At 38.6% G+C, this 24,258-nt stretch overlaps 2 protein-coding genes and 1 long non-coding RNA gene across 7 annotated transcripts; 2 read left to right on the top strand and 1 right to left on the bottom strand.

Annotated features, from left to right (window-relative positions):
- Positions 1-385: 385 nt before the first annotated feature.
- On the bottom strand, positions 386-23,235 carry LOC127423034 (mediator of RNA polymerase II transcription subunit 24-like). Of its 5 annotated transcripts, none has more exons than XR_007894262.1 (8): positions 23,174-23,235; positions 22,980-23,064; positions 22,728-22,766; positions 22,570-22,643; positions 21,673-21,893; positions 20,942-21,053; positions 18,288-18,466; positions 10,409-10,555 (listed from the first exon to the last, which is right to left on the bottom strand). XR_007894262.1 is itself a non-coding variant. In XM_051667016.1 (7 exons), the coding sequence occupies exons 3-7, from the start codon at positions 22,764-22,766 to the stop codon at positions 10,552-10,554; spliced, it is 450 nt and encodes a 149-aa protein (XP_051522976.1). In that variant the 5' UTR covers positions 22,980-23,064; positions 23,174-23,235; the 3' UTR covers positions 10,409-10,551. The 5 variants fall into 5 exon arrangements, 3 of the variants coding, with proteins under 3 accessions (XP_051522979.1, XP_051522977.1, XP_051522976.1); XR_007894263.1 differs by lacking the exon at positions 10,409-10,555 and adding an exon at positions 16,867-16,909; XM_051667016.1 differs by lacking the exon at positions 18,288-18,466.
- Positions 18,478-21,068, top strand: LOC127423033 (uncharacterized). The gene is made up of 2 exons (XM_051667015.1): positions 18,478-20,712; positions 20,933-21,068. Exons 1-2 carry the CDS (start codon positions 19,888-19,890, stop codon positions 20,987-20,989), a joined length of 882 nt encoding a protein of 293 aa, XP_051522975.1. The 5' UTR covers positions 18,478-19,887; the 3' UTR covers positions 20,990-21,068.
- Positions 21,887-23,465, top strand: LOC127423035 (uncharacterized). Its single transcript, XR_007894264.1, has 2 exons — positions 21,887-22,772; positions 23,006-23,465. It is a non-coding gene; the product is annotated as an uncharacterized LOC127423035 (long non-coding RNA).
- The last annotated feature ends 793 nt before the right edge of the window (positions 23,466-24,258 follow it).

Genomic DNA, 24,258 nt, shown 5'->3' on the forward strand with positions numbered 1-24,258 from the left:
TTTACACAAAAAACCATAATGAGATCAGAATCACTCGTCAGAACAGACTGCAGTCCATAACAGAACCGGAGCGAGCATGTTTGTTGGTGGCAGTTCTGCTACTCGCGCGCCAATCATGATGCAGCTGTTTGTTTAAACACATTTATTCCATCATTTCTGCTTTACACAGACAAAGTTTAGTAATCACACTTCAGTCATGTTAACACGTATTATGTTTTTCGGCTGTACTTTTGAAAAGTGTGTATTTAATGTTTTGTGTATTGGACCCGTTTACTTTGTGTGTTACAAACTTTTTAAAGGTCTAGGGGAAATGAACGTAACACTCATATTTTACATTATTGCTGGTTGCAAGCAGAGAATCAGAGACAGCCATGATGCACAGGTATAAGTGTCAAATGATGTTAGATTTATTACAACAAACCAAACCATCTAGAATGAACTATTTACAGTGTAATTAGTACAACAACAAAAATAAATAAATAAAAAGACATAACACAGGGAAAAGGAACCCGAGTGTCGCCAAATCGAAGAACAAATCAAAACAAAAATAATTCCCTTAATCTAATTCACAAGCCCTCTAATCTGCCTACGAAAAGGAAAATGTAGAAAACAAAGAAACCCGAATTCTTCAGCATACATGACGCTCTAAATAACTGACTCTAAGGAAAATACAGAAAATACATGGGGTGGCGCACACTCCTTACCTAATGTGTCTAACAATCAAATATTATTACGTGTACCGTATACGTATACACTACGTATATCGCGTGACCTGCTTACCTGTTCTCTTTTCCCCAAACAAAATAACATCAAGTTCCATTGAACAGCGGCATAGGCACAGATAACAAAGTAACACGTAACAGACTCAACGAGTAGGATTCAAAGAAACAAATAATTACAACAAAGGTAAATATCTCAAACATAAGAAAACACTCACACACTGCACATCTTTTTCTTTTTACCTTAACCAAGCGCACCGGATGTTTTTTTTTTTTTTAACAGGTGGGGCAGCAGCGGATTGGTTGAGGTCACAACGCCCTGATGATGATTGGCAGGTGACATATCCAATAGGCAGAAGCCTGAGAGCAAGATAGCGGAGTGAAAAGAAATAGAATGAGAGAGAGAGAAAAACAAAAAACAAAAGAAACACCAAAACACACGTGGAACGTAACAATGTGTCTTACTGAACATGATTTCTTTTTCTTGTCAAAATAATTTTCTGTGGTAATCAGCATTATGCCACAACCACTTTAGTTTAACTTGTATTAAACCAGAAACACTGCTTGTAAGAATTAATATCTATGAATTAATGTTAAGTCTCTAAGTAGTGCTGGTTTTGATGGTAATGTCTGTGTCACGGTCCTGTCACCTTGACAGGTTGGGTTTTTGTCTGAAGGGACTGTGACATCATCGCCCCATGTTCTGTCTTGTGTTTTGTGTCCTGTCTTTGAGTTGAGCACAAGGGTCTGGGTGTGAGTTACCGCCGTGCGCTCTCCGGTAATGTCACGTTTAGGGTTTTTGTCTGACGGGACCGTGACATCATCGTTCCCTGTCTGTCTTGTTTTCGTGTATGTTCTTTGTGTGAGTGCACGGGTCCAGATGCGAGTTACCGCCGTGTGCTCTTCGGTCGGTCTTGTTAGTGTCCGGGGCATGGTGTCTGGATCCTGACTTCCTGTCTGGTTCGGTTTTGGTCTGTGTCGGGATCCGGACACTCATACTCCATGTTCTGTTTGTTATGTTCCAAGTGTGTTGATGTTTTCTCCCTCATGCGTTTCAGGTGCTGCTGGCACGCGGAATCAGCGTTTCCATGGGAACCTTGATTGTTTCCATGGGAACACTGATCATGCCAACTTTCTCGTGGCACAAGGAAGTAACGTCCGACTTGAAACTGTGGCCATACAATCTCCATCTCGCTGGACGAGTTGAGATTACTCTGTGTTCAACCGAACACTCTAACGGATCCGAAGGAGACCGCTGAGCAATCCGCATCCGTTTGCCTGCAGAAGTGAAGAGATTAAAGATTTCTCTTCCATCTTCAATCAAGTCGACATTTCTGATTTCTCCGCCAGCCCGCCGAGAAACAGTCAGCCGTACGCCCGCCGACAGAGCGAGGAAACGGCCTCCCGTCATCACCCGAGCCTCAAGGAACCAGGTCGGAATTAAAGGACGGATGAACACACATTCTGCATCCTCATGCAATTCAAGTAAGAGGTTTACGTCTGGGCAGAGACAGAATATTATAGTGTGTTGTTCTTGTGTTTCAAGGTTTTTGCTTGTACAGTTTACGGATCACCATGTCCGCTCATTATTAATACTCAGGGTATTAATTATCACAAATTTGTTTTGCTGTATTGTGGTCCAACCAAATTGGCCTGTTGTGCATTTTCGCCATCGCGGGTGAGACCGAGGTTATCCATTAAAGAGTTGGAGAACGCGGGACTGTTTACGAGCCGTCCTCCGCGCCTCTGAGCGATAAACTAACAGCCGCTTTCTCTCCCACGATCACGAAATCGGCTTTAGGGCTGTCACTTTATTCTCTCTCTCGTACTAACCACACACTCTCACACCCTCATGTGTTATAGGATTATTTTGGTTACCATATCTAATCATGTCACTGTTTAGTTTGTAGTTGTAAGTCGGAAGTTTATTGACTGCATTGTATTGATTATTAACTGATATTACTGCATAAATAAACTTTGTTATATTACAAAGAGAAGTGTTTTGGTTTGTTTTGCATACACCTGTGTCATGCTGACGGGATGTCAGTGCTCGGATTCAAGCCTTCATTCATTGTTTTTTTTCCCAAAAATAGATACTCTTTGGATGCCCATTAGAATCAATGTTAGTTTTTTAACCCTTTAAATCAACAATCATCAAAGATAACCATCAATTATCAATTTCAATAGAATATTAATTATTATCAAAGATAATCACTAATTATTAAAATCAATGAAACACTGATTAGAATTAACACTAGCTTATTGATCTTCAAATTCAGCAATCAAAGATAATTATCAATTATCAAAATCAATAGAATATTAATAAGGATTAATCTCGCCGGGGCACCATCCTGGAATCAGGGACTAATAACCAGACAGTATGACAGTCTCAATATTAGATTGTTCTCTTAGGAAAATCGACGTCCGGAGAACACCGACATTCAAAAGGAAACAATGAAGGCTTGAATCCGAGCACTGACATCCCCTGCCAGCCTTTGACACAGGTGTATGCAAAACAAACCAAAACACTTCTCTTTAAAGTATAACAAAGTTTGATGCAGTAATATCAATTAATAATCAATACAATGCAGTCAATAAACTTCCAACTACAAACTAAACAGTAACATGATTAGATAATGGTAACAAATAAGCCTATAGTATATGAGAGGAAGGTATGTGTGTGTGTATGTGTGTGTGTGTGCGGGGTAACGTGTGTGTGTGTGTGGTTAGTACGAGAGAGAGAGAGAATAAAGTGGCGGCACCGAAGCTGGTTTCGCGATCGTGGGAGAGAAAGCAGCTGTTAGTTTATCACTCGTTTATCACGGCTCGTAAACCGTCCCGCGGTCTTTGGTTCTTTAATGGATAAACTCAGTGTGCCGGTCTCACCCGCGATGGCGGAAATACAAAACAGTCCAATGTGGTTGGACTACAACACAGCAGATCTCATTCATGATAACAGTACATTACAGTAATACCTTGAGAATTATTAGCAGCAATGAGCAAATGAGATTTGCTGTGTTGTAGTCCAACCATGTTGGATTATTTTGTATTTCCACCAACACGGGTGAGACCAGCACACCGAGTTTATCCATTAAAGAACCCAAGACCGCGGGACGGTTTACGAGCCATGATAAACAAGTGATAAACTAACAGCTGCTTTCTCTCCCACGATCACGAAACCGGCTTCGATGCCGCCACTTTATTCTCTCTCGTACTAACCACACACACGTGACCCCGCACACACACACACACACACACACATACACACATACCTTCCTCTCATATATTATAGGCTTATTTGTTACCATTATCTAATCATGTTACTGTTTAGTTTGTAGTTGGAAGTCGGAAGTTTATTGACTGCATTGTATTTATTATTAATTGATATTACTGCATCAAACTTTGTTATACTTTAAAGAGAAGTGTTTTGGTCATACACCTGTGTCAAAGGCTGGCAGGGGATGTCAGTGCTTAGATTCAAAGCCTTTATTGTTTCCTTTTGAATGTCGATGTTCTCTGGATGTCGATTTTCCTAAGAGAACAATCTAATATTGAGACTGTCATACTGTCTGGTTGTTAGTCCCTGATTCCAGGATGGTGCCCCGGCGAGATTAATCCTTATTAATATTCTATTGATTTTGATAATTGATAGCTGAATTTGAAGGATCAATAAGCTAGTGTTAATTCTAATCAATGTTTCATTGATTTTAATAATTAATGATTATCTTTGATAATAATTAATATTCTATTGAATTTGATAACTGATGGTTATCTTTGATGATTGTTGATTTAAAGGGTTAAAAAACTAACATTGATTCTAATGTAGGGCTTTACTGGTCGTTTAGATCAGTGTTACTATCAGAAATAATTAATAATTATTTCTTTAGTTATTAATTAATATTTAAATTAATTAATTGAATCTAACTCATTAAAACCTCATATGGGGCTCCAGTAAATGTAGTGCGCTACGTTAGGAGCGGGTTTGGTTATTAGCAATAATTCATAATTATCAAAGACAATTATTAATTATTAAAATCAATAGAACATTGATGAGAATCAATGTTAGCTTTTTTTAATCCTTTAAATCAACAATTATCAAAGATAATTATCAAAAATCAATAGAATATTAATAAGGATTGACATTGACGGGTCACCACCCTGGAATCAGGGACTAATAACCAGATAGTATAACAGTCTCAATATTAGATTGTTTTCTTAGGAAAATCGACATCCGAAGAATATCGATTTTCAGGAAAAAAAACAATGAATGAAGTCTTGAATCCGAGCACTGACATCCTGTCAGCATGACACAGGCGTATGCAAAACAAACCAAAACACTTCTCTTTGTAATATAAACAAAGTTTATTTATGCAGTAATATCAATTAATAATTAATACAATGCAGTCAATAAACTTCCGACATACAACTACAAACTAAACAGTGACATGATTAGATATGGAAATAAAATAATCCTATAATACATGAGGGTGTATGTGTGTGTGTGGTTAGTACAAGAGAGAGAGAGAGAGAATAAAGTGACGGCCCTAAAGCCGATTTCGCGATCGTGGGAGAGAAAGCAGCTGTTAGTTTATCGCTCAGAGACGTGGAGGACGGCTCGTAAACAGTCCCGCGTTCTTTGACACTTTAATGGATAACCTCAGTCTCACCCGCGATGGTGAAAATGCATAACAGTCCAATTTGGTTGGACCACAATACAGCAAAACAAATTTGTGATAATTAATACCCTGAGTATTAATAATGAGCGGACATGGCGGTCCGTAAACTGTTCAAGCAAAAACCTTGAAACACAAGAACAACACACTATAACATTCTATCTCTGCCCAGACGTAAACCATCTTGTGTTCATCCGTCCTTTAATTCTGACCCGGTTCCTTGAGGCTCGGGTGATGATGGGAGGCCGTTTCCTTGCACTGTCGGCAGGCGTATGGCTGACTGTTTCTCGGCAGGCTGGCGGAGAAATCAGAAATGTCGACTTGATTGAAGATGGAAGAGAAATCTTTAATCTCTTCACTTCTGCAGGCAAACGGATGAAGATGCGGATTGCTCAGCGGTCTCCTTCGGATCCGTTAGAGTGTTCGGTTGAACACAGAGTAATCTCAACTCGTCCAGTGAGATGGAGATTGTATAGCCACAGTTTCAAGTTGGACGTTACTTCCTTGTGCCACGAGGTTGCACCTGAGAGCAGCGATGAGCTACGTCTATACAGGGCGAACAAAGTTGCTGGAAGCAAATCCCGGAAGCATTTCAGAGGTATTTCAACTCCTGATGATGTCATGGTTGAGGTGCGTTCTGTCGTGTGCCTCATCCAATAGGAGTTGAGAGTTCGATCCTTCAGTGAGCAAGGCTTCATGGGATTTGTAGTCTGTTTTGGACTCCCTTTGTTTGATTTTGGCGCGATTTTCATCAGTATAATTTATGACCTGGTATGTGGGGGCCTGAGTTAGGTTTTTATGACTGTGTTAGGCCTGCCTTTGTCTTCTATCTGAATACATGAGGCCCAACACTAATCAATGTTCTATTGATTTGAATAATTATCTTTGATAATTCATTATTGCTAATAACCAAACCCGCTCCTGAACGTAGCGCACAACAGGTTCATGCTTTACAACTCTTTAATGGAGGATTTTATGACAAATCTATGGAAGAAATGAATGGAAAAAATACTTCCAGAACCCAGATGGCTGTAAAAGTGGGCAGGCATTGTTGCGCTCTATTCTATTATTTTATAGTAAAATATTTCTATCCAAAATTCTTCACTTTCACGTTACTTTAAGGCTCTCTAATTAAACCCACGAGCCCCTATTTCACATGAAGAAAGACATTTGAGATTCTGTTTCTTCATTCTATCATCTTGGGCTCCTTTGTGTCACTGAGTGTATGAATCCATAATGATAATTAAATGAATGAGACACGCAAACGCGCCATTCATTCCTTTATTTGGACAGTAAAATGTGATTGGAATTTAAAGCGCACAATAATCACGGTTCTCTCAAATAACCGTGGTTAGATCAAATAACTGCGATCAGATGATTATTTAATAATCGCGACAGGCCTAGTGATTCATGTTAAAATTAGTAAATGTTTTTGATCATACAGTGCATTCAGAAAGTAATCAGACCCCTTGATTTTTTCAATTTTGTTGTTGCAGCCTTGTTAAAATGTTTACATTATTTTTTTTCCACATCAATCTACACTCTATACCCCATAATGACAAAGAAAAAAACAGATTTTTGATAACTTTGCAAATGTATTAAAAAGTAAAAACTGAAATATCACATTGACATAAGTATTCAGACTTAACTCAGTACTTAGTTGAAGCACCTTTGGCAGCGATTACAGTCTTTTTGGGTATGATGCAACAAGCTTTGCACACCTGGATTTGGGAATTTTTCTATCATTCTTCTCTGCAGATCCTCTCAAGCTTTCAGGTTGGATGGGGACCGTTGGTGGACAGCCATTTTCAGGTCTCTCCAGAGATGTTCGATTGGGATCCAGGCCCTGGCTGGGCCACTCAAGGACATTCAAAGAGTTGTCCCTAAGCCACTCTTGCGTTGTCTAGGCTGTGTGCTTAGGGTCATTGTCCAGTTGGAAGGTGAACCTTTGGCCCAGTCTGAGGTCTTTTCATTAAGGATATCTCTGTATTTTGCTGCATTCAGGTTTCCTTCAAGCCTGACCAGTCCCCCAGTCCCTGCGGCTGAAAAACACCCCTACAGCATGATGCTACCACCACCATGCTTCACCGTTGGGATGGTATTGCGCAGGTGATGAGCGGTGCCTGGTTTCCTCCAGACATTATGCTTGGAATTGAGGCCGAACAGTTCAATCTTCATTTCATCAGACCAGAGAATCTTGTTTCTCACAGTCTGAGAGTCCTTTTGGTGCTTTTTGTTGCATTGAGGAGAGGTTTCCGTCTGGCCACTCTGCCATAAAGCCCAGATAGTAGAGTGTTGCGTTGATGGTTGTCCTTCTGGCCCTTCTCCCCCGATTGCTCAGTTTGGCTTGGTGGGCAGCTCTAGGAAGAGTCCTGGTTGTTCCAAACTTCTTCCATTTAGGAATTATGGAGGCCACTGTGCTCTTGGGAACCTTCAATGCAGACAAAATTTTGTTGTAGCCTTACCCAGATCTGTTCCTCGACACAATTTTGACTCTGAGTTCTGCAGGCAGTTCCTTTGACCTCATGGCTTGGTTTTTGCTCTGATATGCATTTTAAGTTGTTAGACCTTATATAGACAGGTGATTGCCTTTCCAAATCATATCCAATCAATTGAATTTGCCACCGGTGGACCCCAATCAAAGTGTAGAAACATCTCAAAGATGATCCAGAGAAATGGGATGCACCTGAGAAAATCTGGTTTTGCTTTGTCATTATGGGGTATGGAGTGTAGATTGATGTGAAAAAGAATTTAAAACATTTTAGCATAAGGCTGCAACATAACAAAATTTGAAAAAATGAAGGCATCTGAATACTTAATGAATGCACTGTACATTTTTACAAATTACTGAATATTTGTATAAAGTGTGGTGTGTTACAGTTTGACACGTTTTTGTCATTTTGCACATCATCATCAACTAAAATATTTTGTTTTTGTTAACTAAAATTATAAGTCATTTTAACCAAATTGACTAAAATGAATGATTATGACAATTAAATATTGAAAAAATTTAAGGGACATTTTCATCAAAAGACTAAAAAAAAAAATAAATAAATAAAAAAAAAATTATACAAAAAATGTGTCTTTTTTTTTTGTCTTCTGAAGCAAATTGATAGGTTTGTGCAAAAAATAAATAAATAAATAAATAAATAAATAATTAAAACTCTATTAACTTTTAAAAAATTGCTTCCCTTCAGCAGTCGATGTAAGTGCAATGGAACGTTCACACGAAAAGTCAGAAGCTCACGCGCTGTGTACAACGGAGGAATGAACGTCACACGAGAGTTAGGTCATTCCAAACAGCAATCCAGCGCTGGCAGGAAGCAACGATTTAAAGTTAAAAACATTTTAATTATCAATTTGCTTCAGAAGACAATAATTGATCAACTGGAATAGTGTGGATTACTTTTATGCTGCCTAATTAAGACTTTTGGACCGTCAAACAGCCAGCAGCCTGATGGCACCTGTTTACATGCATTGTATGGTCAAAAAGAGCTGACATGTGCTTATAAAAATCTTCACTTCAGTTCTGCTGAAGAAAGAAAGTCATACACATCTGGAACAGCTTAAAGGTGAGTAAATCATGAGAGTATTTTCATTTTTGGGTGAACTATTCCTTTAATAAAGGATGATTTACAGATAAAAGTAAACAATGGAATAGTGTTTCATTTTTATATACGCCAAGATGCAAGTTTGTCAACACTGATTCTGTATTTGACTTCTTTTTGTTTTTTGTACAATTCTACATCACTTTAGGCTGTTTGGAGTGTATTTGGAGAGCGAACTTCATCTTTTTCCTCTGCAGCTCTCTGGCTGCGGCTCTCCTCTGGTTAAACTCATCATTAAAGTTTCAAATGATCTCGTTACATTCCGTGAGATTAAACGACTTTTTGACAATTAAAATATTGTCAAAAATATCAATACCAATCGTTTCGGCCCAAGAGTGGACAGACAAATGACTTGTTTGGGAAACTTGGTTAGGACACGGCCTCACCTGAATGGCCTCCACCGATAAGGCTCCATTCTCCCAGGCGTTTAGAACCTCCAGTATCGCCGCCGGAGTGATGAGACCGATTTCATGCCATTTCATCTGACTGTGGAGACAGACAGAGTTTCACTCATCCTTATGGATTGTAGACACATGAGCTGTGAGAGTGATCACAGACAACAGGAATTTTCATGCTCTTTTGACAGAAGAATTCATAGGAGACCCTCCCACTCCACCCTGACCATTTACTGAAACTAAGCTGCAAAAGCATTCATTTATCATGACATCACAACGAGTCAGAGAGAGGGTCATGAAAACATAAATGACAATGTTTGGTGCAGGACACTTTGATAACATTATAAGTGGACTTCAGTGGAAGAAACAAAATGCTACAAAAGAGCAAAATATGAAAAAGTGTGGGAGCCATGCCTTAATTATCATTAACTCAACTTTTAATGTACTTTAAATATTACAATACCATTTGAAGGCATTTCAGAGCAAACACATACATTTTGAGATATACTGATGAAAATATTTAGAGATAACATTTTTAGCTATATCACTCAGCATAGAGAAATAAAAGAATGATTTATCAGAGGAATCACAAATGTCCACACCCATTTTATCTATAAACAAAAAAACTCATCAAGATTTTTAACCACAATGTATCACTCAATATTAGTCAGTTTTATCTGATGTTATTGTAAAAGAACTCGATATAAAATTACCTTCAATATTATTCAGCGCCTCAGTATTTATGCAATTTCTCTGAAATGACTTAATAGGGTGATTTTTTATTTTTTTTCATTTCGACCAAACATCCATTGCAGCCAAGCAGATTCAAAAGTTTAAACATAAGTCTTGTTACGTTCAAGGCATGGTTTCTACACTGTTTCTCACTAAATGACCACAAGGAAGAATGGCATGTAACATTTTAATTTAGACTCATATACACAGTAATACACAGTAAAAAACGTTCACACAATGCTTACTCACACAAGCTTCATCTCAGAAAAGGAGTTGAGCAGGGCCACCAGACTCTCCACCTTCCCAGACTCGGGTCTGAAGCATGGGTGTTCTGAATTCAGGGTCTTCCCATCCTCTGGCATGCACGTCTGCAACCACATCTCAAAGAAGGGCGTCTCACCTGATGGGCTGGGGTCAGACAGGATCACCTGGACACACATGGAGGGAAAAAAAAATATATTATTTTTTTTAAGGAATATCCTGGCCGGGACAGTTTCCATACAATAAAAAAGTGAATGGGTGCTGTCATTATCAGTCTATCAATCTCTAAAATGACAAAAAGCACCATAAAAATACCACATTAGTAATCTATATGATTTGTGTGATGAATACACATTTTCTAAAACCATACAACAGCTTTTTGTGGCTGTAATGACAGACTGTATCTCTGTTGTACCTCACATTCACGAGAATAAGTGAATAACGCACACAAAACTCTCGCATGGCTTTACAAAACTTGAAATATAGCGAACAAGTTGTACGAGCTACTTTTATGTTGCTTGTCCTTATGGAGCTTGACAGATTCAGTCCCCATTCACTTTACATTTACATTATATGGAAAAGAGTGGCCAGGATATTCTTCAAAATGTCATAGAGGTTTGGAACAACATGATGGTGAGTCAATGATGGGTGAACTGTCACTTTAATGACCGGTATAGGAACATGTTTACATATATATGATATGATTCTAATTCATGAAAGGAAGGATGTTACATAACATTGAATTATCAGACTGTAACTCCCATCTACCCATGGGGTCAAACATTTCTTCTGTACAGTGTGTGTGTGGACTGACCTCTGACCCATAGGTCTGTACAACATGACACAGCATGAGGAAAGAAATGTCAAACAGCGCTCGCACTGACGCAGACTTCGCTAAAAACAACAATCACAGACGTTATGTTAAAACAAACTTGATTCTGATTTGCTTTCAGATTTGGTGGATATCAACTAAATATCATGAGAACATCCACAATGTTTCTTAAGCAGAAGAGATGCAATAAGATTCCTGTGACAAGCAATCTGTCTGTCCCAGTCAACACAAAATTGCTGCGTGATGTGGCACAATCACAACCAATCAGCACATATTTGATGTTTAATGTACTGTTTTGAGCAGCTGTAACTCTGACCAATCAGAGTTAACTAAATGTACTATTAAAGGTGCAGTCAGTAACTTTTGTCTTTGTGTCACCTTGGACTTACATCTAGTGTCTTGGATGCAGCATCATATAAAATCAATAGTTTTCAGTGTCAGATGTCATTGTAGAAATGTAGAATTCACAATCAGTCATGATTACTGTAATCAATTAGTGAAAGCGTCAGATAACAGGACGGTTACTGAGATTAATTAGAAGCGAGTAATATTCAGCTGGTCATGTGATTCTAACATGGCAGCCCCCATGTGCGGACCCTCTCCATGTAGAATAAAACAGCTTTTATAAGGTTACTGATACAACTGGAGTCTTCATTTTAATGTGAGTGTTCACCATTTCCTACATATATTACAAAATTACAATTCATGAGTTAAACTTTTTTATTGAGGAAAAAACTACTGAGTGCACATGAACTCTACAATCTGACAAAAACATTAGATTACACGAGTGTCATATGTATTCAAAATTCTATCTTGCATAAACAGCTATGAAGCTACAATTCCTCCAATAACTCGACATCTCTGAATGACACTACATGTACAAGGTATTTCTACATCTGATTGCGAAAGCAGATTAATATAATTGTTCACATTGGGAGGAAACAATAATGCATTATTTAAGATTAAATAGTACACTGTATGATATGCAGTTAGGGTGGGCAACTACAATATATATTAAGGATGCTTAAACTTGATTGAGCAGTTAATAACGATGAGGTGGGAGAGGTATGGCAAATATGAACAGTTTGTGTACTGTGCTGTTAATGTGGCGTTTCAAACACGACAAGGCAAAGGGAAAACAGCACGAGTTGTGACACGATCCTTATTATGCTTTCCTTTCATCTTTTGTCCTCATGAGAGAGCAAGTGTTCCCCTCATTAAAGTTCAAGCAGAAACAAGTGAAAAATTAACTATTAATACAATCATCCATCTAAATGAAAAGGCAGGAAAGGAATATATAAATATAATAATTCTTTATACAATATTAAGATACCACAATATAATGTGTATAATGCAAAAATAAAAAATAAATACTTACAAAAAAAAAGCTGTTAAATAAGCCTTTTAAACTTTTTTGTCAGCAAAAATTAGGCAAAGTGATATTACTGGGAAGAGGAAAATTACTTAAAATATTTAATACCCTGTTTGGGCCATTGGAAATCGCCCGGCTTGAAAGCCGTTATTGGGCAGTACGCTGTCTGAGCAAAAGCTTCAGATTTAGACCAATTAACTCTGTATCCAGAGAACTTAGAAAAGGAATTAATAATTCTGTGCAGGCAAGGCATAGATCTAGTATGGTCGGAGACGAATAATAAAACATCATCTGCGTAACGCAAAAGCTTATGCGCCACACCTCCCGCCACCACACCTGGAAAATCATCCTCCTTTCTTATCGCGGCTGCTAATGGTTCCAGGGCAAGACAGAACAATAAGGAGGAAAGAGGGCAACCTTGCCAGGTGCCCTATCCTGAGTGAAATAATCTTAAATTAATCCATTTGTTTGTACCGCCGCTAACGGGTGTCTATAAAGTAACTTAATCCATCCAATAAAAGTATTCCTGAACCCGTGGATGGTAGCTTTCCATTCTTTATTGATTCCATATAAACTTCTAACAAAAGTGGAGCCAGTTCTGTAGCATATGATCGAAAAAAATTCAGCGGCAAAGCCATCAGGCCTCGGAGCCTTGCTTGTAGACAAGGCCTTAATTACCTCGTCAAGCTCCTCCAAGGTTATCTCAGAATCAAGAGAATTTTTTTGCTCTGTCGTCAGTTTAGGGAGATCTAATGGTTCCACAAAGTTTCTAATATCTTCATCAGCAGACGAAGATGTGGAACTATAAAGATCAAGATATAATTCTTTAAAAGCATTATTAATATCTATGGCTGAGGTAAATATTTCACCACCAGCCGATTTCACTGAGGGAATGGTAGAAAAAAACTCTCTCTGTTTTATATATCTAGCCAAAAGCTCCCCTACAAACAGCATTCTCACATAAGTGTTCCTTTTTTCCAGGTGGGAGAGAGCAGTGTGTATTGTAGATGCAATGGCATCATCAGTGGAGCGGTTGTTGCGGTAAGCAAACTGCAATGAGTCCAGTGATGGAGGCAGCAAAGAGCAGATGTAATCTCTGATTAGTCTCTCAAAGAATTTGCTGATGATGGAGGTCAGAGCAACAGGATGCCTGTTATATCTATCTATATCTCTATATATCTCAATATCTCAATGCACAAACCTTTAGCAATGGTTCCATATTTGGAGAATGCCTCCTCCTCCAAGGATTGCTCGCTGGTACAAAATATCTGTAAGACCAAGATATTTACATATCCTGTGAAGTGTCAATGTTGCTCTAGGGGGCTTACACACTTTTGCTTCAGTATGATCAAGGACTGAGTCCATCAAAAGATTAAAGTCTCCTCCCAAAATCTATAAAAAAGCCCTGATCATCAGCATTAGGTGCGTAAATATTAGCCAAAATCAACCTTTGCCCCTGAATTTCTGCTAAAACAATAATGACTCTTCTTAATTTATCTTTAATCTGTTTGAAACATTTGAATTGTAGATGCTTATTTATCAATGTAATGACTCCCCTGCTCTTACTTGAGACAACACTTAAGAAAACCTGTCCACTCAATATCTTCCCAAATTTTTCAGCTTCCTGCTGGGGAAATATGTGTTTCTTGAAGAAACACTATATCATATTTCTTATGTTTAAGAAAAGAAATAACCTTCCTTCGTTTTATGGGGTGCCCCAAACCATTCACATTTCACGTGGAGAGAGATAGTCCATTCATATTAACATTTGACATATTAGAAAAAATAGATTGTATCAAAAACAAAATTATAGACGCCATGTGAGGAGCAGATGTGTGAGCAGCTAGCTCTGCGCGCTTTGCTGGTTTTTTGATTATTTTCAAGTTATAACCGGTGAGATTCGATACACCCAGTTACATATTTATTCTTTGAGGTAAACATGGCAAAGAAGTCAAAATCCTCAGACTCTGGAGACATTAAAAGACACTTACATGTTCGAGCTGAGGCCTCTGACAGGACTGCGAGCCGAGGACTCGATTTGGACGGCATGTCGGGAGATGAAATCCAGTGTCAACTGTCCAACATCTCGGTGATGCTGACAAAGGTTGTTGCTGACTTGCAGGATCTCGCTGTAATATGTCGATCGATTACGGCGATGGAAACAAAATTCTCTGAGTTGGTCACAAGAGTGACAGAAGTTCAAAAAAGAATCGATTATCTGGAATCTTCGGAAAGAGAATTATCCGCTAATCCGCCAGTGTCCAAAACAGACTTGGAATACGTTTTGGAAAAACTTGAATATTTTGAAAATATGAGCCGAAGGAATAACATACGAATTGTTGGAATTCCTGAGCATGAAGAGGGCAGAGATATGGTGAAATTCTTAGACGAGCTCTTCCCGAGTCTGCTCGACATAATCGGCCATAAGCTGGAAATCGAGCGAGCTCACAGAGTCCCTGCTCGCAGATCTGCTGAGGGAGACAGGCCCTGATCAATTCTAGCCAAGGCGAGGAGCAAAGTAAAGCTTTCTTGGAAGAATCACAATATTTTCTTGTTCCTGGACTTTGCGAATTCGACGAGAGAAACGCGATCGGTTCAAGGAATGTAAGAAACTCTTACATCAATGGAAGATCACTTTTGCACTGATGTTTCCGGCCAAACTGAGAATAGACACCAAGGACGGCAGCAAAGTATTTTTATGCCCCAAAAAGGCACTGGCCTTCATACAAACTATGGGTGAGTAAACCATTGGGCGTTTGTTATGTGAGTGGACTGACTCGCTGTTCAGTGTCTCGGCTGTCTGGGGAAGATGGGCGCCATTGTTTGTTTCTTTCTGTGTTGGCTACGCCTAGCGGCTGGAGTTTGTTTTGTGGCATGACACTCCAAGAAACTTTTGCATTGATGGAAGATCGCTTTCACACTGAAGTTCCCGGCCAGATTGAGAATGGACACTATGGATGACCGCAAAATATCTACATACATAAAGGACGTCTTTTATAAAGTTGTCGGAATGAGTAAGTCATGATGTATTTTTTTTTATGCGGCCTCTGAGTGAATTTGACTCACTCAATACACACTTGATCATCTGAGGAACCGGGATGCCTGTTTTGTTTCTTTATGTGCTGGCTCCACCTAGCAGATGGAGTTTGTTTTGTTGAATAATACTCCTTCGGGTCAGCTGTGGATGAATCTGATCATTCTTTGTGCTCCCGCCTCCTGTTGGCTGGAGTTTGTTTTGTGGAGTATTTTTAAGGGACATTGGAATGATTACATCATCTGCTGCACTCATAACAGCCGGCTCACTGAACAATTGTCTGTCTGTCCGAGGAAACTGAATGGCTTTATATCAGCTGGAGTTTGTTTTGTGGAGGAACACACCTTCAAGACAGTTCTGTCAATGAATCTACATGTTCTTTGTGTTTATTCTGCCTGTTGGCTGGGGTCTGTTTTACAAAGTATTTTCTGTTACGTAATTTTGCCTCACAAAACCGGTGCAGAAGCACAGGACTTGAGTAATCCGACGGCAAAGTTGTCGCGGGGGCTCTCGCATGCGTACATGGACCTTTTGAGTTTAGAGGGATGGATGCCAGTTGCCGCTGTCGTGCGCGAGGTTAATGCGCACGTTTTTCTTTTTTCTGTTTGTTTTGTTCGGGGGGGGAGTTTGAGGTTTTATTGTTGCATTAATGGGAAATGTGGTCTGTATAATCTTGCTTTTGACACACAATTAATTTTTTTTATTATATCAATATGTCAAATGTTAATGTGAATGGGTTATCTCACTCCACATGGAATGTGAATGTGTTGGGGCACCCCATAAAAAGAAGGAAGGTTATTTCTTTTCTTAAACGTAAGAAATGTGATATAGTGTTTCTTCAAGAAACGCATCTTTCCCCGCAGGAAGCTGAAAAATTTGGCAAGATATGGGGTGGACATGTTTTCTTTAGTTCTGGCTCAAGTAAGAGCAGGGGGGTATATATGATAAATAAACATCTACAATTCAAATTTCTCAAACAGATAAAAGATAAAATAGGAAGCGTCATTATTGTTTTAGCAGACATTCAGGGGCAAAGGTTGATTTTGGCTAATATTTACGCACCTAACGCTGATGATCAGGGCTTTTTTATAGATCTTGAAGGGATGTTGCAAACTGCTGGCACCCCTCATGATATAATATTGGGAGGAGATTTAATCTTTTGTTGGACTCAGTCCTTGATCATTGTGAAGCAAAAGTGTGTAAGCCCCCTTGAGCAACAGTGACACTTCACAGGATGTGTAAAAATCTTGGTCTTGCAGATATCTGGCGACTTCTGAACCCATCTGGTAGGGATTATAAATTTTTTTCATCAGTTCATAAGATTTATTCTAGAACAGATTTTTTTTTTTTTTTATATCTAAGTCCCTCATTCCATCTGTTGTTGACTGCTCAACTGGAAATATCTTGGTCTCAGATCATGCCCTGGTGAGTTTAGAGGTGTTGCCACATACAGGAAAAAAGAAATCATATAGTTGGCACCTTAATGTGTCCCTTTTGCAAAATCCTGATTTCCAACAAATGTTAAAGACTGAAATCAATGTTTATATGGAGACCAACTGGAGACCTAGCCTCAGTCAGGCTTTACGACTGTGTTAGGCTTGCCTTTGTCTTATATCTAAACACATGAGGCCCAACATTAGTCTCAGATCACACCCTGGTGTGTTGAGAGGTGTTGCCACATATGGAGAAACAGAAATCATATAAATGGCGCTTTAATGTATACTTTTGCAAAATCCTGATTTCCAACAAATGTTAAAGACTGAAATCAGTGTTTATATGGAGATCAACTGGTTCTCAGTATCCTCTGTGGGTGTGGCTTAGGAGGCATTTAAGGCAGTTCTTAGGGGCCGGATCATACAGTATGCCTCATTCATTAAAAATCCAAAGCACGAGAACTCGTGGAGTTGGAAGGGAATATTAAAAGTGTAGAGGCAGAGCTGAAGTGCCGAGTGCTGAGGAGACTTAATGATTGGAGGTATTATCTGACTACACATTTTCTTTACATAAAGACTTTACTTAAATTTTAGACCTACACTACCATTTAAAAGTTTATAGATCTGTAAGATTTTTTAATGTTTTTAAAAGAAGTCTCCTCTGCTCACCAAGGCTACTTTTATTTGATCCAAAATACAGCAAAAACAGTGATATTGTGAAATATTTTTACAATTTAAAATACATTTTCTATTTGAATATATTGTCAAATGCAATTTATTCCTGTGATCAAAGTTGAATTTTTAGCATCATTACTGCAGTCTTCAGTGTCACATGATCCTTCAGAAATCATTCTAATATGCTGATTTTCTAATATGGGCATATTTACAGCACATTTTACACATTTACACCCGAACATATATTTGCAAGCACAAGCTTCGTTGATGATAATGAGGCAGCATAAACACTAGTTAAAATATAATCTAAACATTCATATTATTTTTATATCATATTACATATCATATTTATACCATACAGCATACAATTTAAATACCTGCTTTAGCCGAAACAACATTTAAATGTAACTAAAACTTGCCTATTAGGACATATTTCAAATGTCAATACTCTGAATACTAGCTGGCAAGTCTGGAAATAGTCCAACTAGTAAAATATGTACATGTTTATATAAAATAGCATGTCAACTAAAGTAAGTAAAACTAAATGACTTACTCATCTGAAATTGTATCCTCGGCTGGATCAAGGCTCTTCAAAATGTAAACATTCATCGTCGGAGTCCCGCTCTTCTTCTGAGGAAAATGTGAACCCTTCGTCACTATCCAGGACCATCTGTAGAGCTTCCTCACCTGTGTAGCGTGCCATCTTCCAAACGCGCAGGAAAGTGAATGAATCTGATGATGAAACTTGATGTTTTTTAAGGCATTGTTGGGGGCGTTTACCATTTGCATTGATCGCCTCAGCACATTACTGTATGAATAGTGCATTCTGCTGGTGGGTGTGATCACATTAGAGATAATGAGCTGAGCCAGGAGAAACTGTACATCTCTTTAGTTTCATACAGATTATATTGCAGGAGAATATTTGTTTTAAATTTGAATTATTTTATTTAAAAGTAGACATTTTAAGCTCTCTTTAGACATAAGTTTCATGTTTGTGCGATATATATTCACAGAGTTTCAGTTCATTTTTGTGAAGTGTTTCAGAAAGATGCTCACGGAGACAGAGACGGCTGAAAGCGCACCCTGTTTATTTTCTTTATTTTACAAAAGCACAAGGTTTTGTTGATATTGTGAGTGTACACAAATAAAAGTAGACCCTTTATAGTTTCTAATGATGTCTTACACTTATCTGTATGCCCAAAAATGATGAGGGTTAAGGCCTTGCCTTCAGGCAAAGCTCTGGGGCCTGATGGTTTTGCCACTGAATTTTTTAGATCTTATGCTGCAGAACTGGCTCCACTTTTATTAGAAGTTTATACGTAATCATTAAAGAATGGAAAGCTTCCGCCAACCATGATGCAAGCCCGGATCAGTCTGATTCTTAAAAAGGACAAAGATCCAAGCAAGTGTAAAAGTTACCGTCCAATTTCCCTGATCCAGCTAGATGTAAAAATATTGTCAAAAATTTTGGCTAATCGATTAAGTAAAGTTATGACATCTCTTATACATATAGATCAGGTGGGGTTTATTAGGGGCCATAGCTCTTCTAATAACATTAGGCATTTCAACAATATCATGTGTTCAGTGGTGAACGATCAGACTCCGGTCGCTGCCATCTTACTTGATGGCGAAAAGGCGTTTGATATGGTAGAATGGGATTATCTTTTTAAGAGACGAGCAGGCGCGCTGGTCAGGCTCCGTCGGCGGGGCCTTCGAACAGCGTTGCCGAGCATTCATCTAGCAAATCTCCGTTCTCTCCCTAACAAAACGGACGAACTACATCTCCTCACCCGCACAAACAAGAACTTTTCAACCTCTGCTGCCTTGTGCTTCACAGAAACCTGGCTGAGTGAAGCCATTCCGGACTGCACGTTACATTTGCCGGGCTTCCAGCTGTTCAGAGCAGATTGCATCGCGGATTTAACTGGGAAAATGAGAGGCGGTGGAACATGCTTTTACATCAATGAAAGTTGGTGTACAGATGTAACAACGTTAAAGAGGATGTGCTGTCCTAATTTGGAAACGCTCTTTATTAACTGTAAGCCTTTTACTCGCCACGGGAGTTTTCCTCGTTTATTCTGGTGAGTGTTTATATCACGCCAAATGCGTGTTTGAATGCGGCGCTGCAACAGCTAGCTGATCAAATCACAGACATGGAACAACAATACCCGGACTCAGTTATTATTATTCTTGGGGATTTTAACAAAGCAAACCTCACACGTGAACTGCCCAAAAACAAACAGCACATTACATGCCCAACCAGAGACAGAAATATACTAGATCACTGCTACAAAACAATAAAGGATGCATATCGCTCTATTCCTAGAGCAACTTTGGGACTATCTGATCACTGTCTGGTTCATCTTCTTCCAAACTACAGACAGAAACTAAAATCTGCTAAGCCTGTAGTAAGGACTGTAAAGAGATGGACCAATGAAGCAGAGCTGGAACTACAAGCCTGTTTTCACTGCACTGATTGGAGTGTTTTTGAGGCTGCAGCCACAGACCTGGATGAGCTCATAGATACGGTTATATCATATATCATTTTCTGTGAGGATATGTGCATCCCTACTAGGACTTATTTAAAGTTCAACAATGACAAACCGTGGTTTACAGCAGAGATCAGGCAGCTTCGTCAGGCCAAAGAGGATGCTTACAGAGTTGGGGATAAAATTTTGTACAATCAGGCCAGGAACGCACTGAATAAAGAAATCAGAGTGGCTAAAAGAAGATACTCTGAGAAGCTGAAAAACAAGTTTTCAGCTAATGACCCTGCATCAGTGTGGAATGGCATGAAACAACTTACGAATTACAGGACTCCTGCCCCCAACCCTGTGGTGGACCAACAACTGGCTGACGACCTGAATGTGTTCTACTGTAGATTTGAAAGGCCCAATCTCACACCCCACACCCACTCTGACCTTCACTTCACACAAACACCAACACCTCCTGCAACCCCCCTCCTCCCTCCCTTAAAGGTGAGTAAATCATGAGAGAATTTTAATTTTTGGGTGAACTAATCCTTTAAGTGTGTACGCTGTCACTTGTTTAATTTGCCAAGCAGTCACATCAGGTATGTAGAGTATTTCTGGCCTTCCTCTCTTTGTAATAGATGTACCATATGACAAAAGGAAGTTTTAATATATCATCATATTTCTCATTGTTTGTAATTTTGTTAACCATTCTGGCTTCTTCCAGGATCCTCACCTCTTGACCAATGAAACGCACTCCTCCAGATTCTCCTTCAGCGTCTGATTGATCACAGCACTGAGATTCTCTGACAGCTTGAGTAAAGCTTGCTCTACATTACTCCAGGATGCTAGTGAGGCAAGAGAAAATTGTGAAATTTAAATAAGATTCAATATAATAATCATCATGATTCTCTCATATTTACATATGTAATTTTAATTCAAAAAACAGCAATGATTACCTACACATAACTTTGACCAAAACATTCTATAATGTAAAATACCACGCAGGGACTTCTGTGAAATATTTTGGTTGATGACACTGAATCTGTAATTTGAACTGATTCATTGAAATCAAGACTTGGAGAAAGAATCGATTCATGAAAATGAATCAGACTTCCCAGTTACAATTTTTATTCACACTGATGACCATAGAAATAGAAGAATTTGGATTGAAATCAATTTATAAGCTGGTTTGGATGTTTTTTTGAAAAGAACTGATTCATTCATGAATCAGACAAAGCTACTCTTACAGAAAGGGATGCAAAATCAGCCTATAGTTTTCTATGGAAAACTTGCCACATAAAAAGTGCATTAAGATCATTAACAATATTGCTTAAATAACTGCAACAGAATCATCAACAATACATACTAAGTTTTCAGACCTGGCTCACAGTAGTATACTTTCATCCTAAAATTCAACTACTAATGAGTTCATTACTGATCTTATGCTTCAATAAACAAACACACCTTGCTCCTCGAGGCGTGCGATGTGCACCAGCGCTCTGTTCTTGGTGCTGTGCAATAGACTGCTCATGCGCTGCAGACAGATGCTCAGACTGTTCTCTACTACAGACACAGCAGCAGACTCACACAGTCGCTCACAGTACCATGCACAGCTCTGCAGGAGCCACACAAGAACACACAGCATCGCCCGACACAGCCCGATACACTCTGCCTTACCATGACAGCTGCGGGACAGACAGAAACATATCACCTGTCTTCTGTCATTACTGCATCTCTTTGATCATATGAATGGAAGTCAATTCTTCAATTAGAATTGAGGTAGCAAACAGGAAGCAGAATTGTAATTTGACTTTTAAGGAAGTAGATATAAAATTCAAAATAACTGCTGTAGTAGTATTTAATAAGGAATATCATTTTTCAGTCAAAATTACCCATAAAAATGTGATCATAAACACAACATGTGGGGGTACTTCCAGAAACATTATATGCTATTAATAATCAGAGTTTTGTACAACTGCTATATGAAAATACAAACTCAAAAGATTATAGTCAATTTATTTATTTTTTAAATGGACAATATGAATTTTGTTTATGTTATCTGACAACAATGTGATGATGATTTTGTGGTGCTGAATGGCAAAACTGTGCTAAATATTTAGAGAGCATTAAACTTGGTTTACAGAAAAATGTCTAATCAATTAAGAAAAATCTATTGCACAGAGCAGGGAATAAATGGGCACAATAGGTCAAGATGATGTCATTATCTGTTTTGTCACAACACTTGTTTAATTTCTCTGTTGTGTTACTGTGTTTAATGCCATTGAATTGTAATTCAATAAATTCCACTTCCTGTCATTTCAATTTAACATCCTGAGGGCCAATTCAACATGACGGAAACACCTGAGCCAGTGAGAGAACATGTCCATGATATCAAGTAATGATTTGACACAGATCTCCCTTGAGAAATCATCAAACTGTGGATGGAAAAACACAAAGAGAGTGTTCAATCTCGGCAAAACAGATCAGTCAAGAATGATTATAAATGAACTAACACCAACCTTGCTGATTGCGGTCAGCACACTGGAGTAAGACACCATCTGCAGGTGAGAGAGAGATTATTATTGTCATTGTTTGTTGTCTGAACACAGAAATTCATTACAATAATTAAACCGTCCAAAACGCATATGTAGGTGATCCCATTTCTGGAGATTTCAGTCTGACCTCTACTAACAGTCTCAATACATGGGAACTTCCAAATCAGCTTGAATTCATTTTGAAGCTTGTATGTACACATAATGTCGCGTGCTCACCTATGAATTGAATTGGCGTATTTCAGGTATGACAGGATCAGAGGGTTGGGTGACGGACCTATCATAGCCTGCTCCAGAAGAGATTCTGTATCAGGGAAACATACAGAAATATGGTATGACAGAAAAGACCAGGATGTGCACTTGAAGACAGCAGGTGGCATATATCTCTGAGACTCACTGGGATGAAACAGTACCTGTTAAATAGAGGTAGTCCCATGTAGCTCCTTTGGGACAGTTCTTGTTTATGTTAATGGCCCACTGATGATCACTGCAGCGCTCCTTCCACACCTACAGGATAACCTGCTTCAGACTCACCATCTGCCTCTCAGATCATCACAACACACATGAATTAACATGCAGCTTTAATGAGCTGATATTACCTGGAAGACTGTTTGAATTTATATATACATTCATATCCTGTTGTTTTCTATGCTCATCAAAGAAACATTATAAATTCACTACCATAAACAGACATTCTGACAGCTACACATGTCTATATCATTCTTTCATAAGTAGGCAGATCAGATGTAAACTTATGATTTATTCTTTTTAAAACTCTGCTTACCGCAGAAATATTCCAGTTAATGAATCGGGGTTTAACACTGTTCACTACTCTCCAGCATGTAACATCGCGGTGTAAGATCACGTCCTCTGATTGGCCAAGAGTTTCTGTAGTATAAATCAATCCGATTGGGTAGTTTGATTTCGCGTCTTTCGATTGGCTGAGAGATTGTGTCGATGCAAAAACATTTAAATATAAAAATTAAGTATTTTGACCATGGTATTCTTTAAAGTACTTTTATAATGCTTAATATTATATTATAATATTATACTTTTATTGTGGTGGAAATGACCCAGGCTGTCTCTCATTTGGAAGGCTGCATCCTCCTGAGGTCGCATTTGTCGGCCGCATACGTCATCGAGACTGTCTCATTTCATAAAAGTGAGTAGGACACTTCGAATGCAGCCTTCTTTCGCGGGAATTCGGAGGATGCATGAGATGTATCCTTCGTGGGCACTCATAACCCACAATTCTTTGCTTCAACGGAAATGTCAAAAAAAAAAAAAAAAAAAAGTTTGCCCGTAAATATGATGTTCAAACACAAGGAATGTTAATTCCCAAGTTGAAGTATCCCAGTAGATGGGTGCAGAGTATATAATATGTATAATTATATTAATATATAACTAAAATAAAGTATTAGATTAAAACTACACCTGTCAAATCTTTTTTCTTTTCTCTTTGCATCATTATAACTCTCCTAAAATGTACCTCATACAT

The sequence above is a fragment of the Myxocyprinus asiaticus genome, chromosome 32, assembly GCF_019703515.2.
Source record: "Myxocyprinus asiaticus isolate MX2 ecotype Aquarium Trade chromosome 32, UBuf_Myxa_2, whole genome shotgun sequence".
Taxonomy (NCBI): Eukaryota; Metazoa; Chordata; class Actinopteri; order Cypriniformes; family Catostomidae; genus Myxocyprinus; species Myxocyprinus asiaticus.

Coding starts and splice junctions, on each gene's coding strand:
- LOC127423034 (XM_051667016.1), bottom strand. CDS start 22,766: ATGGTGTCTTACTCCAGTGTGCTGACCGCAATCAGCAAG. Junction 22,644..22,727: donor TGCTGACCGCAATCAGCAAG/GTTGGTGTTAGT, acceptor TTCCATCCACAG/TTTGATGATTTCTCAAGGGA. Junction 21,054..21,672: donor CGCACGCCTCGAGGAGCAAG/GTGTGTTTGTTT, acceptor TTGCCTCACTAG/CATCCTGGAGTAATGTAGAG.
- LOC127423033 (XM_051667015.1), top strand. CDS start 19,888: ATGGAACAACAATACCCGGACTCAGTTATTATTATTCTTGGGGATTTT. Junction 20,713..20,932: donor CCCTCCTCCCTCCCTTAAAG/GTGAGTAAATCA, acceptor GGCTTCTTCCAG/GATCCTCACCTCTTGACCAA.